The sequence below is a fragment of the Microcaecilia unicolor genome, chromosome 6 (genome assembly GCF_901765095.1).
Source record: "Microcaecilia unicolor chromosome 6, aMicUni1.1, whole genome shotgun sequence".
Classification (NCBI taxonomy): Eukaryota; Metazoa; Chordata; class Amphibia; order Gymnophiona; family Siphonopidae; genus Microcaecilia; species Microcaecilia unicolor.
The window spans coordinates 158,574,297-158,589,281 of NC_044036.1; the positions used below are offsets into that span (position 1 = coordinate 158,574,297).

Consider the following 14,985-nt stretch of genomic DNA (forward strand, 5'->3'; position numbering starts at 1 on the left):
TTGTATTATCTGCTTTGGTGAGTATAAATAAAAATAGAGAGCTGATTTCTCATAACTCGCAGTCCCTTCTGATTGGTGTCTTTATTGCCTACAGCTTGTGGAAAGCTCTGGGCTATACGAGGTACATTTAGAGACTAATTTTATTCAGTCCCAGCAGTTACTATACAATAATTCTCACAGCACCGTGAAGACCTCAACAGATCTGGTTCTCCCTCCTTCAGAACCTTGCAGTTTTACCTTCTCAAAAGCTGCTCCAGTTCCCACCAATGATCACTCAACAGGAGGGCCGACTTCTTCACCTAGACTTCAAGTTTCCAGCCTTTACTGCCTGGAAACTGAGTATCTCTAACTTCTAATCTTGGTGTTCCACAGCTCATCAAAAACATCTTGATAACTGCTTGGAAGCCTAGTGAAAGTATATTTTCAAACAGAAAAGATTTTCAACCTGGTGCTCTACTAAAGCCTATGACTTTATTACAATGATTATACAGTACCTATACCATTGGTATCATCTTGCCTTCAAACTTTTTCTATCAGAGTAAATCTCAATACATGGTCAGCTCTACTTGATAACCTTCCAGCTTCAGAATGGTAATTGGTCTTGTGCTTCAAGGAAAGGCCTAATTCATGTAAAGCCTGAATTACAGAAGCTCCCTATGCCTTAGAACATGAATCTAGTCCTCATTTCATTCATGACATTCCATTTGAACTTCTAGAAATAATGTCTCTCAAATTCCTAACTTGTTATCACTTGAACTAGGAGAGCTAGTGAACTTCAAGCATTAGTAATGTATGAACCATATATAACCCAGTTCCACCATCACAAAGTCATCCTTTGATACATTGCAAGATTTTACCTAAAGTTGTCACACCTTTCCATTTGAATGTGGAAATAATGCTTCCCACATTCTGTTCAAAGCCTCATTCAAATGCTCAAGAGAAGGCCCATCATATTCAACTTCTCATGTTATTCAATGCAAATAGGAGTACTGCACCAGTTGCAAAAAAACTCTAGCAAACTGGCTGGCCTATGACCTCTCTGCTCCATGGTCAAGTATCATCAGATGCTAGTGTAACCACTTTAGTAGTCCTGAAGTTTGCCTTGTTGAATACCATCCATGAGGCAGCTAACTGGTCCTCTGTTCATACTTTCACTGCATAATATTGTTTGGACCAGGTTTTAGCACAGGATACGGCCTTCAGTCAAACGGTGATGTCCTTGTCATCTGTCCTTGTCAACTAATATCTCTCACACTTAACTGTGCGGGTTGTTCCAAGGACTAAGACAAGTGAATATGGAGCAAATCCAAGTTTGGAAGTCACCCACTTCTGTGTCTAACTAAAACCTGCTTGTCATAAAGAAACCATTGTTGATCACCTGTAACTGATGCTTTCCCCCGGCAGCAGTATTGATAAGGCACACAAGCCCTCCCACCGCCCTGAGAGTTACCACACTGTTTAGAGCTTTGGAACTGAGGAGCTGAGACGACTGCTGTATGCAGGAAGGGCCATACACATGCAGAGGTTTACAATACAATTCTGAACTCTGGGACAATAATTCTGTCGTAGTGAGGTTGGATGATGCCACCCACTTGTGTGCCTTATCAAGCCTGCTATCTATAGAAAAATACCCACTGAATATGAGCAACTCTGATTTCTCCAACTACGACATCAGTCATGCTAAGCTCATTTTATAAAAGTGTCATCAACAAGGCTGATTTTCTATACAGTGGATATTCATGGGAGACATACAAACAATTGATCCAATAGCAGTTTCATTTGCATAATCACTATATCCTGAACACCAGATCTGTTTGCTGCACTCAAAGACTAATGCTCTGTGTTTCTGAACTAAACCATTCCTCTTCCCCCAAAACAAAAGGAATACTAAATGATTTTCAATTTCAGTACCCTGAGGCTTTTGAATAACATGTGAAAGCCCATTTTACGCAGAGTGTAGAGACTGAAATTGAGATGTCCAGGTCAGGACATGCTCAATTCCAATTTTCTAAAACAACCTACAGGACTGAAAGTGCATGCTGCTGGCAATGTACAGGGGGCAGCAGCCATTGTGGAAATATATATGTGGATAAAATGAATGGCACAAACCCAGAAGCTTTCATGTGCAGTTACACATTTTACAAACCTCTAAGAAGATAAAATTAGATCTTACCTGATAATTTTCTTTCCTTTAGTCGCAGCAGATGAATCCAGGAACTGGTGGGTTGTATCCACCCTCCAGCAGGTGGAGATAGAGACACTGAAGAGGACGCCCAACTCCCTATCACCTCAGTATAGGTCGCATCCCCAAAGCAGAGGATAAGGATAAAATATTGAAACAAGAACACTCCTCACAACTATGTGGCAACAGCCGAACCCATAACTTGAACTTGTTAGATAAAAAACATCAATAACTGTAGTAACTCTTTTTCTTTGTTCTCATTCATCTTATCTTAATTTCAGAAAACAGATCCCTCATCCGAAGAAGGAAATGCGCGGCTAGAAAAATACAGGGTAGGGATCCTAGAATCATCTGCTGCGACTAAAGGAAAGAAAATTATCAGGTAAGACCTAATTTTACTTAACTTAGCCTCAGCAGCAGATGAATCCAGGAACTGGTGGGATGTATCAATGCAATCCCCCCCCTAATTAGGGTGGGAAGCCACCGCTCCCTGAGCGAGCACTGTCACCCCAAAAAGCGCATCCTCCTGCGCTGAAACATCAAATCTGTAGTGCTTAATAAAAGAATGGCGAGAAGCCCAAGTGGCCGCTCGACAGATGTCGTCCAGAGAAAGGACCCCCGTTTCCGCCCAAGAAGTAGCCTGAGCGCGAGTTGAATGGGCACGCAAACCGTCAGGAGGAATCTGACCTTTCATCAGAAGGTAAGCCGAAAGAATGGCTTCTTTAAGCCACCGAGCAGAAACCGGATAAAGTCGGGCCATAGCCCTAGCCACTTTGAAAACACTCTCAGGGTCAGAACACTGAGCGGAAATCAACTCTTGAATGGAACCATGCAGAGGAAAAGCTTTAAAAGGTCTCTGCATGCTTGCCATTTTCAAATTAACCGAGGTTGACGCCTGAACCTCTGGATCTGAAATATTCACAGGCTCCAAGGCCTGCGAGATCAGGACAGGTAACTCATCAGGTAACTGACAGCCATCGGGTCATCCTGTTCAGTAGGAAGAAATTCAGCCTCTTCCAAGTTCTCCAGCCTAGAAGGACGGCCAGACTCACCAGAGCCCGATAAAATGGAAGGAGGAGGAGAATGAGGTCCCAAGGACCCTTCCACTGGCAAAGAAGTAATCCTTTTACGCTTAGCTCCAAAGTCCTCAAGAAGCAAGAGAGAACCCAAATCTCCCTGAGAGAGAGAAGCCTCTCTGCCTACCAAAGGCTCTTGAGAAGGAGGAGAAAGAGGAGGGGGGCACCGGGTACCCTTTCTTCATCAAATAAGCCTGATGCATTAACATGATAAATTCTGGAGAAAAATCGGAACCCGAAGGGAAAGCAGGAGAAACTGTAGAAAACACCTCAGAAAGTGCTCCTGAGGGGCTGAAACAGTCGGACCGGAGAGGCAGGAAGGATCTACAGAAGAAAATGGCTCTGGCTCCATAACCACCTCCGACGCGGGAAAACAAACGCGCGCCGCCAAGACAGACACGTGAGAAGACTCCCCTACAATCTCCCTGGAACCCTCCGAATCAGGCACGACACCTGTGCATCGAGCTATGCAAGCGCCCGCTGCGGAACGGTGAGAGCCGCAGCGGGAACACCGTTTTACACTTTCTGCCGCCATAGCGCAGTCCGTCCCCCTGGAGCCAAAGCGAAACGCCACCCAAACAAAACAAAAAAAAAAAACCACTCACCAAGGCAGAGAACTGCTTCAAGCGGCAGCGGTGACTCTCAGAAGGAGTTTACTGTACTTCAGCTCCCTACAGCCTGACAGCTGCTCAGAAAATCAGATGAGCCTGTCTTCCTTTTTTTTGTGTGTGTGTGTTTAGCTGGCTGTAAGCTGCAGAGCTGTGAGGAGAGACTCTTTTTTGTTTTGGCAGCACAGGGAGCTAAGACAGCAGAGGAGACAGGGTAGGACGGGGACCTGTGAAACAAGTATGTCCCTAAGGTGGGCACCGTTCAGCCACACATCCCCAAGCTCAACTGGCAGACTAGCCCAGAAGCCTCCTCAAGTACAATCCAGGAGCTGGGAGGAATCCGTCCACAACCTACTGGAGACAGAGATATACTGGGCTGAAAGGGAGCTGGGCGTCCAGGGTCACTCCTATCTCTTCAGTGTCTCTATCTCCACCTGCTGGTAGGCGGCTACAACCCACCACTTCCTGGATTCATCTGCTGCTAAGGAACGGGGTTTTCAACCCAGTTCTTGAGACACACCCAGCCAGTCTGGTTTTCAGTGTATCCACAACGAATATGCATGAGATAAATTTATATGCACTACTTCTTGAAATAAAGTGACTGTTTTTCACAGATGACCCCACTTTTCAGTCTCAACTCACTTTACAAATAAGGTCTCTGCTCGTGCTCCAGCACCGCTCCAAATCCAACTACCCCCCACCCCAGACTGCCTCTGTCTATAATACTTAATCCTGTTATTGCAGCAAGTTAGTAGGAAATATAAAATAAGAGAGAAATCCCTGGGCAGTTGCAAACAAAACTCATGGTTCCAGATCTCAGCCCTGGATCCAACTAAGCTGGGAGCTCAAAAGAAGGAAGGAACTATTGAGTCAAGAAAAAAAACAATATTCCTCAAGAGCTTCAAGCAATGCTGCATTTTATGGCACCACCAAAGGTTTATACTTCATCAGCTTTGATTTGCCATGGAAATTTCTATAAAAAATGGTAACTAAATTTAAGCTTGGTTTGCGTCTCCATACGTGTAAGTTGGTCCAGCATTAGTCACTTCTAACCGGCACTGAAAAACAAGAACATTCTCAGCAATAACCCTGTCTAGTTTTTTGTTTGTTTTTTTGCTTTTAGGTTTACCTTTCATTCTTGTTATAAACTGAAAACAGTGAAATCCAGGTATCTTCTGAAAACATTCACATACTTATTTTGGTTAGCTTTAGCTTATGAGTTTTTGGACACTGGAAGACTCCACTGCCTTAGGAGACTGCGGATTGCAGCTTGCAGCTAATTCCCCTCTTCCCCCTCCCTTTTCTCTATCTCCTTTCTTTCACTATTGTTGATGGAGTTCCTTTCTTCCTATTGATTTTATTTATTGTACTCTGCCTTGATGGCTCTGCCTTAGGCAGTTTATCAAATAAAAACAACCTTGAACCTAGACTATTTTATACAGTACACTTATTCATAAAATTTGCCACTTGAAAAAATACACACTATGCAACATAATCCCACATGAATAATTTAAATAATTTTATAAATGACCATTTGTCTTGCTGAACTATAACTCTTACGTGAATTAAGCTAGAAGTTTAAGTAGGGAAGGAAGAGAGACTCTTCTGGAGGTTCACCCAACACAATTTCTCTCTTCTTCTAGGCACTTTCCGTATCCTACCTCAGAGTACTTCTGTTTCTCCTGCATTTTACGAAGGGCAACTTCTTCCCTTTGTTTGTTTAGTTCTTCAACCCACTTCTTCTGCTGTTCACGTTTTGTGGCGCTAAAAGGATGCTCCAAAGGTGCAGCTTCCTAAAATGACAAGATCTAGTTTTATACACCATCATGAGTCATACTCAAAGGATTTTGTTTAAAATGTATGCAGGTGTCAGTGGGACAGGGGCACAAGCTTTTGTAAAATACAGGAGTACAAATGTATTCAACAGCAAGCTCAGAGGAATGACCACTTTACAAAAAAAAAAAAAAAAAAAAAGTAAATTAAAAAAAAATTGCCTTCACTCAGGGCATTAGATATATAAGTGCCAGATTTTCCAAATCAACATGTACCAGAGGAGCCAATTAAAGAGCCAAGTTCTAAATCTCAAAGTTTTGGCTTTTTGAAGGGGGGGGCGGGTGGTTAGGGTTAGTGAAAAGCATAATTGCCCCTCATTCATTATTTCAGTTTCAAGCATGTGGTTAGTTCACAGTTATGTATGATTTGGTGGAAGTATAAATGCTAACGAAGACATTTCTTGAAATATACATGTATTCTCCTTGTAAAAATGGGCCAGTAAGTCTGACTTTTGTGGTGAGTAAAACAGACATTAGCAAAAGTTTTGGAACCCAATGAATTACAGAACCTGAGGTAACATGGTTTCACCAGAGGCAGGTCTTGTCAGACAAATCTGATTAAATTCTTTGACTGGATGACCAGAGAGCTGGTTCAAGGGAGAGCACTAGATGTGGTATACATAGACAACTAGTAAATAAACTCAGAGCCCTCAGTATGGGCCCTAAAGTGACTGACTGGGTTTGGAAATGGTTGAGTGGAAGGCGAGAGAGGGTGGTGGCAAATGGAGCTCATTCTGTGGAAAAGCATGTTACCAGTGGTGTGCCGCAAGGTTAGGTTCTTGGGTCGGTTCTTTTTAACATTTTTGTAAGTGATACTGCTGAAGGGCTATCTGGTAAAGGTTTGCCTCTTTGTGGTTGATACCAAAATGTGCACTACGGTAGACACCCCTGATGGTGAAGCTAGAGAAATGGTCTGGAATTTGGCAGCTTAGATTTAATGCTAAAAAATGCAGGATCATGCATTTGGGTTGCAAAAACCCAAAGAAACAGTACAGTTTGGGGGGGGGGGGGGAAGAACTTTTGTACACTAAGAGGAGCAGGACTGGAGTGTGATTGTATGTGATGATCTTAAGGTGGCCAAACAGGTAGAAAAGGTGATGGGAAAAGCTAGGATGCTTGGGTACATAGGGACAGGAATGGCCTGTAGGAAAAAGGAGGTGATGATGCCCCTGTATAAGACTCTAGTGAAATCTCATTTAGAAGGCGAGTGAGAAAAGGAAGAGCAATGGCATTTCTTAAAATAGTCCTCTTATGAAGACGGACTTCCTTAGCTTAGAATGTGATTTTGGCTCCTTTTGCAAAAACTTCTTCAATTTAAACTCTCTTATCTTTCTAGCCCATGGAAACATTTAGGCATGTTTTGGACAGTTACTGACTTTGTGCATCTCATCCATACAGAATATATAGCGTACATGGGTGTCTGTCGTTTTGACATTTTGTGGTCACATTTCAGACAGCACTTAAATCATGGTTTCCTTCAGGCATCTTAAAAATACAGTCAGCGAAGTAGAATTCAGCTAATTTCAACGCCGTTTTGTGCAGGATTGTGAATGATTGATGGCCAGAAGCTATTGATACAGTAGCTAGCGCAGGAACTCTTGCAGTTCAGAAGCTTTTCCAGAGCTTTCTGTTTTCTGGGAAGTTATTTCCAACTGGCTCTGTGCTGATGGGATCATTATCCATTGAGAATTCCAAGATTCCTTATCTTTGTATTTTTGACTTACCAATTCTTTCCTTTATATTCAAAGTTCTATGCAATTATTGCTCTTTATTCTAGTTAAATACAATTTAAAATTTTTAGTACATGTACTCTCTTGCAATACAAAAATAAAATGTATATATGGTTCAGCTTTCCTCCTGCTCCAATTGCACGTAGAGCATCAGTGAAAATTTATGCTATTTATATTTAATAACCATCAACAGCACTCTGATATAGTGCAATTATAGTCTATTGTCAAATCAGTATAGACAGATTGCATGATTCCTGCATAACAAAGACAGACAACAAAATACTGCAATATAGAGGGCTATCAGTTTGGAGTTCAACCATATGAACAATATCTTTTAAAATAGCAGTTCATCATAAACTAACCAACCAGCAGTAATACTAAAATGATTATTTTGCGGATGTATGATACAACTATTTACCAATATATTTCAACACTAACAGTGAATAAGCTCCTTATGCTTCATTCTCAAGTTGGTCTCTGATTTTCTGTAGGAGCTAATTAGGGATGGTCCTCATTGAATCTGGATGGACAGAAATTTTGCCCTCGCACTAAACACATTTAAAAAAAAATAATCAAATGGCACAGATTTTATGGACATTATAATAATACTAGTAAAAAAGGCCCGTTTCTGACACAAATGAAACGGGCGCTAGCAAGGTTTTCCTCGAAGTGTGTATGTTTGAGAGAGTGTATGTGAGAGTGACTGTGTGAGAGTCAGAGTGAAAGTGTGAGTGTGTGTGTGTGAGAGAGAGAGTGAGTCTGGGTGTGAGTGTGTTTGTGAGAGTGTGTGAGAATGAGAGTGTGTGCAAGTGTGTATGTGAGACACAGTGTCAGAGTGTGTGTGTGTGTGCGAGAGAGAGAGTGTGTGTGAGACACAGATTCTCTGTGAGAGTGAGTGTATGAGACCAAGCGAGTGTGTGAGTGACTGTGTGGCACATAGAGAGTGAATGTGATACATTGTGAGACAGAGTGTGTGAGAGTGAGAGTCAGAAAGACATTGTATATGAGAGAGAGAGTGTGAGCCTTGCCCTCCCAATCCATGCCCATCTGTCTCCTGCCCCCTCCATTCATCCTTTTCCAGCAATTTCCCTCTCTCCCTGAGCCCTGCCATCTCAATCCATGCCCATCCATGCTTCTCTGTCCCCTGCCCCCTCCATTCATCCTTTTCCAGCAATTCCTCTCTCTCCCTGAGCCCTGCCATCTCAATCCATGCCCATCCATGCTTCTCTGTCCCCTGCCCCCTCCATTCATCCTTTTCCAGCAATTCCCCTCTCTCCCTGAGCCCTGCCATCTCAATCCATGCCCATCCATGCTTCTCTGTCCCCTGCCCCCTCCATTCATCCTTTTCCAGCAATTTCCCTCTCTCCCTGAGCCCTGCCATCTCAATCCATGCCCATCCATGCTTCTCTGTCCCCTGCCCCCTCCATTCATCATTTTCCAGCAATTCCCCTCTCTCCCTGAGCCCTGCCATCTCAATCCATGCTTCTCTGTCCCCTGCCCCCTCCATTCATCATTTTCCAGCAATTCCCCTCTCTCCCTGAGCCCTGCCATCTCAATCCATGCCCATCCATGCTTCTCTGTCCCCTGCCCCCTCCATTCATCCTTTTTACAGCAATTCCCCTCTCACCCTGAGCCCTGCCATCTCAATCCATGCCCATCCATGCTTCTCTGTCCCCTGCCCCCTCCATTCATCCTTTTCCATCAATTCCCCTCTCACCCTGAGCCCTGCCATCTCAATCCATGCCCATCCATGCTTCTCTGTCCCCTGCCCCCTCCATTCATCCTTTTCCAGCAATTCCCCTCTCTCCCTTCCATGACCCCCCCTCGCATCCATGCTCTTCTGTCTCCCATGTCCCAGCATGTCCCGCCCCCTTTCCCCCCCCCCCTTCGCATCCTTGCTGTCGTTTCTCCTCTGCCCTCCCGCTCCCATTGTTCAACTGCCCACCCTCTTCTCTTCCCCCTACATCCCTTTTTTTTTTTTTTTTAATTTACCTCCGTGGCGGCGGTTCCGGCAGCGCAGCGTCAGGGAAGGAGGCGGCGCTCCCGACGTCTAGCCTTCCCTTCGTTGTGTTCCGCCTTCTTCTGACGTCATCCTTGACGTCAGAAGAAGGCGGAACACAGCGAAGGGAAGGCTAGAGACGTCGGGAGCGCCGCCTCCTTCCCTGACGCTGCGTTTTGTTGGTTTTTTTTTTTGCGCCGTCGACGTCATGATGTTTGCCCTGGACGTCATGACGTTTGACGCGAGGGCGGGGCAGAGACGGCTGGCAGCCTGGCTGGCTTCACACCACGAACGCCACGAACCCTTCAGGGAGTGTTTTAGTGACTTCAGAACGTTGTCCTCATTAGAACGTTCACGGTGCGTTTTATTATATTAGATATGCACCAAAGACAGTGCTTGTAAGCATACCTAGCTTTTTGGTTAACTACTAAAATTTATATCTGAATATGTAGTAAGATGACAAATTTGAATTTTTGGGTACTTAAATACAGACTTTAAGAAGGCAATTTTCAGAAGATATACCATAAGTGCATTTTGTCCCGTCTCATATACAGGGAATAAAGACGGTACCAGGAAAGGTGTTTAGGTAAGTCCCTGAAGTGCACACAGGAATTTTGAAATCCTCATGGTACTCTGCACCTACAAAGTACACAGAGTAAAGAATCCCAGCAGCATCACTCTTCTCTGTGGGGAGTTTCTATTTGAAAACTGGCTTGTAGGCTCAAAAGATACAAAGAGGTGTATTTTCAAAGCACTTAGACTTACAAAGTTACATAATAACCTATAGAACTTTTGAAGTTTAAGTGCTTTGAAAATGAGCCCCACAGTATCCATGAGTCTGCAGGCTCACAGGTGTGTCAGCTTTCTCACAACTACTAATATATTCCTAACCTCTAGATTCACCTATGCAAACCAATAGGGTTAATACTATTTCTTCCTTTTTATTCAAGATGAATTCATGAAATAAAAGGAATCCATACAAAGTCCAATCTTACCCCCAGTACAAAGGCTGTACGAATAGCAGCTGGTAAGTTAGGAGAGGTGAAGTTACAGTTCTTGCTGCTTGATCCATATGAAACAGGTACAGCGTCACTAATCTCTTTACCCATCACTTTTCTGTCCTCCACAGAAGAAACGCTGGAGTCAGCTGGCAACAATACCTGCAAAACAATTATTATTTTTAGTTTTTGACCAGTTAATCTCAGCAGTCTCTACAGCTAGCATTTCTCACCTGACTGCCATGCTTAAGTAGATGAGAACCCAGGAACCCCTTAATTGCACTGGAAATAGAGGGAAGCCTCTTCTGAGGAACACCAGCAACCACTCCCTGGCTTATAGGGGCTACTAATGTAGTTGCAGCCATCTTTCTCCCTTCTACCATGACCTCCTTGGCACACCAAATGTGAATGGCCTGTTGAAAACCAAACTTAGATACCCCACACCACCACAGGCCCAGCCCAAGATGATAAGTTTTACATATGTAGAAACAGGTATTTAAAAATAAATCTTTACATAAGAATAATTTTGGAAGTAAACTGACTGAATAATCCGGTACTAGCACTTAAAAATCTTTGAACACAATGTAAGACAAAAAAAAAGAGAGAGAGGAAAATCTTCTTGCACAATATCCAGTTCCAAACGAAAAAAAAAACCCATCAAACTAGCAGCACTGACAATTTATATATAACCAAACGGGAGAAATTAGAAAGAGACTGAAGGGCTCACCTCCTTCCACCTGCTGTAGACTGAGAATACTGAATCTCACTCTAGCCAACCAGGGCTCTTACTGGCTCTCAAGACAGTCAGTCCCCACCTGCTGGAAGGAGTGCACAACCCATCCGTCACATTCTGGGCCAGGCTGGAGAGACTCTAAGGAAGCATTGACTTTATTTATATATAAACAACAAATTCAAAATAATTTTATAACAATAAATGGTCTCTTCAGATCTCTGTCCAGTAGCCCTTTGATACAAATGTTCTTTCAGCACAACATGGAGGTGGAACACTGAAACTTCAGGGATTAATTCCATTCACTGGTATTCAGAGTAACTGGTCTTCTGGTGTCTGACTCCAAAGGAAAACAAAAAAAACAACCCAAAAGAAATAATAAAATAAATAAAATCACCCAGAATCAACATAAATAAATAAATTGTTCACACTACTCCAAAACCAATAAGTCTATCATTAGATCTAATGAACATTTGTTTAAAATTGCATTCCAGCTGTTAATAAAATTTTCACTATCTGAGAACATCCTTTGCTCTTTAAAAATTAATAGTCCTCTAGTAATACTTTGAACCCTACAAACTACACTTTTAGAATATTGGCGTAGCACCCTTTCTCCTCCTTGGGAACTGGAACCATCACTTCCAGATCTATGAACTTTTCTAATGTTAGTAACACCACTGCTTGTTTGATCAGTGCGTGACACAGAAGCTCCATAAAAATATCTGTGAGATGGAGGGAAAAATATAAATATGTAACTTCAAAGCACCAAATCAAGAACCCTCTGCTCAAACAAAATTCAGGTTCAATCCTCAAAAAAGTTGGATAGCCAACCTCCTATTTGCAGCTTTGAACAGTGGATCCCCACCTTCTTAATGTGGCACTTGAGACGCACACAATCCTCCTAATCCAAGTTTACATCCGGGTGTTGCATTCAGTGAAAGAATGTTTTAGTCAAGAGCTTGCCAAACTGAGTCAAGACCCCCCAAAACATCATGAAACCTGTATTTGGAGTAATGATCTGAGTGAGCGCTCCATAGGACATCATTGTTCTGTGCAACTTGGGGAATCTTGTGATTTGGGGTCACAGCCACAGAAAGATTGGTAAGTGCTGCTCTAACCATATAGGAATTATAGACTTTGGCCTTCAGCCTGCACCATGCCTCTTCAAAGATTTGCTTGAGCACAGACTCCAGCTTGCAATCTTATAGGTCTTTGAGGGCTCTACCCTCTTCTACCAGAAGGGAAATCCTCTTTAGGCAATCTTAGCCTTTCCATTTCCTCTAGGACCAATGGATAAATCTTAGACATAGCTCTTTTCACTCTAAACCGAGCTTCTGGAGCATCCCACTCCACTGAAATAACAGCCTGGAGAACTTGGAGAATTGGGAAAGCTTCAGCAGGCTTACAGATCCCCTTCAAAATGTGTTTCCTTCCTGTGCTGAAGTCTTGTCCTTGGGCTACTGACAGCTCTTCCCTCTGGACAAGATGGATGACAGTGGGGTCCATTCCCTTCCCTGATGGAAAGCTCACACTCTTCCAGCAAATCTGACACAGAAGTACCTCTTTCCAACAAAGTGGTAACAGAAAAATTCTCAGACTCAACACCAAACCAAATGGATTAAGGGAGAAAAGTTATCAACATGGGTTACAATTAAGATGGGTTATTTTACCACATGTTGATAACAGCCCCCCTGAAACTCCCAGTCCCCCTGTCACTTTAAAATGGCCTTTTTACATGACACCATGCTGGAGAGAGAAAGCCGAGTCCATTCTCTTCTGCCACCCTGCTCATTTAACCCTGGGAAGCTATAAATCACCCACAGGGGCAGTGCAATTTGATTGTTGCTAGTGCTGAGGCCAGTGCTGTGATGCTTAACTCTTACCACAATGGGATCAAAAGCCACTTGCCTGGAATCCAAGAAGACAAGATAGCGGCGCACCATATCCCCATGGGACACTCGCTGAGCTTGGCGTGTGTTGCAGCGGTAGCAACAGAAGTGGCAACAATTATGGAGGTGATGTTAGACAAGTGATTTCAGGCACTCGAAGAAAAACTGGGAAAAGTCCAAGGGATCCTGAAGGACCTGGGCTCGGAGTTCTCTCAATATCAGCACTGGACAGGAAAACTGGAGGATCGAGCCCGGAAGTTGGAGGACACCTAGAAGGCTTTGGAGTAGAGAGTTGCACGGGGACAGAAATCCTACCCATCCCCGCCCGTCCCTGCTGGAATCTTACCCGTCCCCACCCATCCCCGCTGGAATCTTACCCATCCCCACCCATCCCCGCAAAAATTTAAACCATCCCAACCCGTCCCCACCCGTCCCCGCAAGAATTTAACCCATCCCCACCCATCCCCGTAAGAATTTAACCCATCCCCGTAAGAATTTAATAGTACATAAAAGAAAGTTCCAGTCAGCTCCCTTTCTGGATTTGAGCCACAGCACTTGTAGGCAAGGAAGGAATGGAAGTTGGAACTTGGAACACTCTGGTGCCCACATGTAAGATTTGTCTCTGATTCACTGGCAGTGTGTGCTGAGAGGCCGCCACATGCACGCGCCAGTAGGTCAGGTGACATCTGATTCTCGTGCCTGTGTCAGAGCTGAGGTCTGTGCACCAGCCTGGGAGCAAAGAGGATTAATAGTAACATAGTAAGTGACAGCAAATAGACCTGAACGGTCCATCCACTCTGCCCAATAGTCACACTCATGATCAATTCATCATTAAATCAACGAGTGTGATATTATATACTTGATTATGGTCTATCTTTCGTGTTTCTGGAACAAAGACCACAGGAGTCTATCTGGCCTCATCCTTATGTTCCAACTGCTGGAGTTGCCATCAAAGCCCACTCCAGCCTATTCATGTTCTCATTTGTGGGACACAGACCGTAAAAGTCTGTCCAGCACTGTCCTCATGTTCCAGCCACTGAAGTTGCTGTCTAAGCCCTTTCCAGCCCATCCTACACCAGATTGCCATGTATGAGACACAGACCATACAAGTCTGCCAGGTATCAGCTCTAGTTCATCACAGCCAGAGTCAACATCTAAGTGTCACTTGACATATCCACACACATGCAGCCATTTAAGGTTAGCTTTTATATAACTTCCATTTTCTAATTAGAGATCCTCTGTGTTCATCCCACGCCTTTTTGAATTCCGTCATCATTTGTGACTCTACCACCTCCTTAATGGAAGACTTTCCACATTTATGCTGTTAAAGCAAGGAAGAAGAGGAGGAGGAGACAGCACTCAAATAAATTGGTATTCGGTAGATGAGAGGCTGGTGCAGGTGCAGCTTACACTTCCACGGGAAGCCCACAGAACTGGTTCCATCCCCGCGGGAACCCCGCAGGAACTGCCTCCGTCCCCGCGGGAATCCCGCAGAACTGCTTCCATCCCCGTGGGAACCCCGCAGGAACTGCCTCCGTCCCCGCGGGAATCCCGCGGGTTCCGCGGGATTCCCGCGGGGACGGAAGCCGTGCAGCTCTCTACTTTGGAGGCCTGCCAAGATAAGATTGAGAACCTGGAGAATCGCTCCCAGAGAAGCAAATCTCAGGTTTGTGGGCCTGACATAATCAGTTCAGGACAGTGAACTAATTGGTTTCATGAAGGCTTGGTTCCCGCATAATTTGGCACTCTCCATGCGCTACAGGCCCTTGCAAGTGGAAAGGGCATACAGATTGAGATCCCAGAAGCTTGCTAATGGACGCCCTAGGGTAGTGATAACCAAACTATTGAACTTTGCACATAAAACTGCCATCCTACAAGCGCTGTGCAGTGGCAAAACACTATCATATGAGGGAAAGAAAATATTGTGTTTCCAAGATTACT

At 44.0% G+C, this 14,985-nt stretch overlaps 1 protein-coding gene across 6 annotated transcripts in view; it reads right to left on the reverse strand.

Annotated features, from left to right (window-relative positions):
• The window catches only part of CCDC66 (coiled-coil domain containing 66), a 99,666-nt gene that overhangs the window by 64,881 nt on the left and 19,800 nt on the right, over window positions 1–14,985 (reverse strand). For 5 of the 6 annotated variants that reach the window (XM_030206061.1, XM_030206060.1, XM_030206064.1 and 2 more), the window contains 2 exons: window positions 10,423–10,587; window positions 5,528–5,659 (listed from right to left, as the gene is read on the reverse strand). In XM_030206061.1, coding sequence (XP_030061921.1) covers window positions 5,528–5,659; window positions 10,423–10,587 — 297 coding nt within the window. The remainder of the gene's footprint in view (window positions 1–5,527; window positions 5,660–10,422; window positions 10,588–14,985) is intronic. The other variant, XM_030206062.1, reaches the window with a different exon arrangement.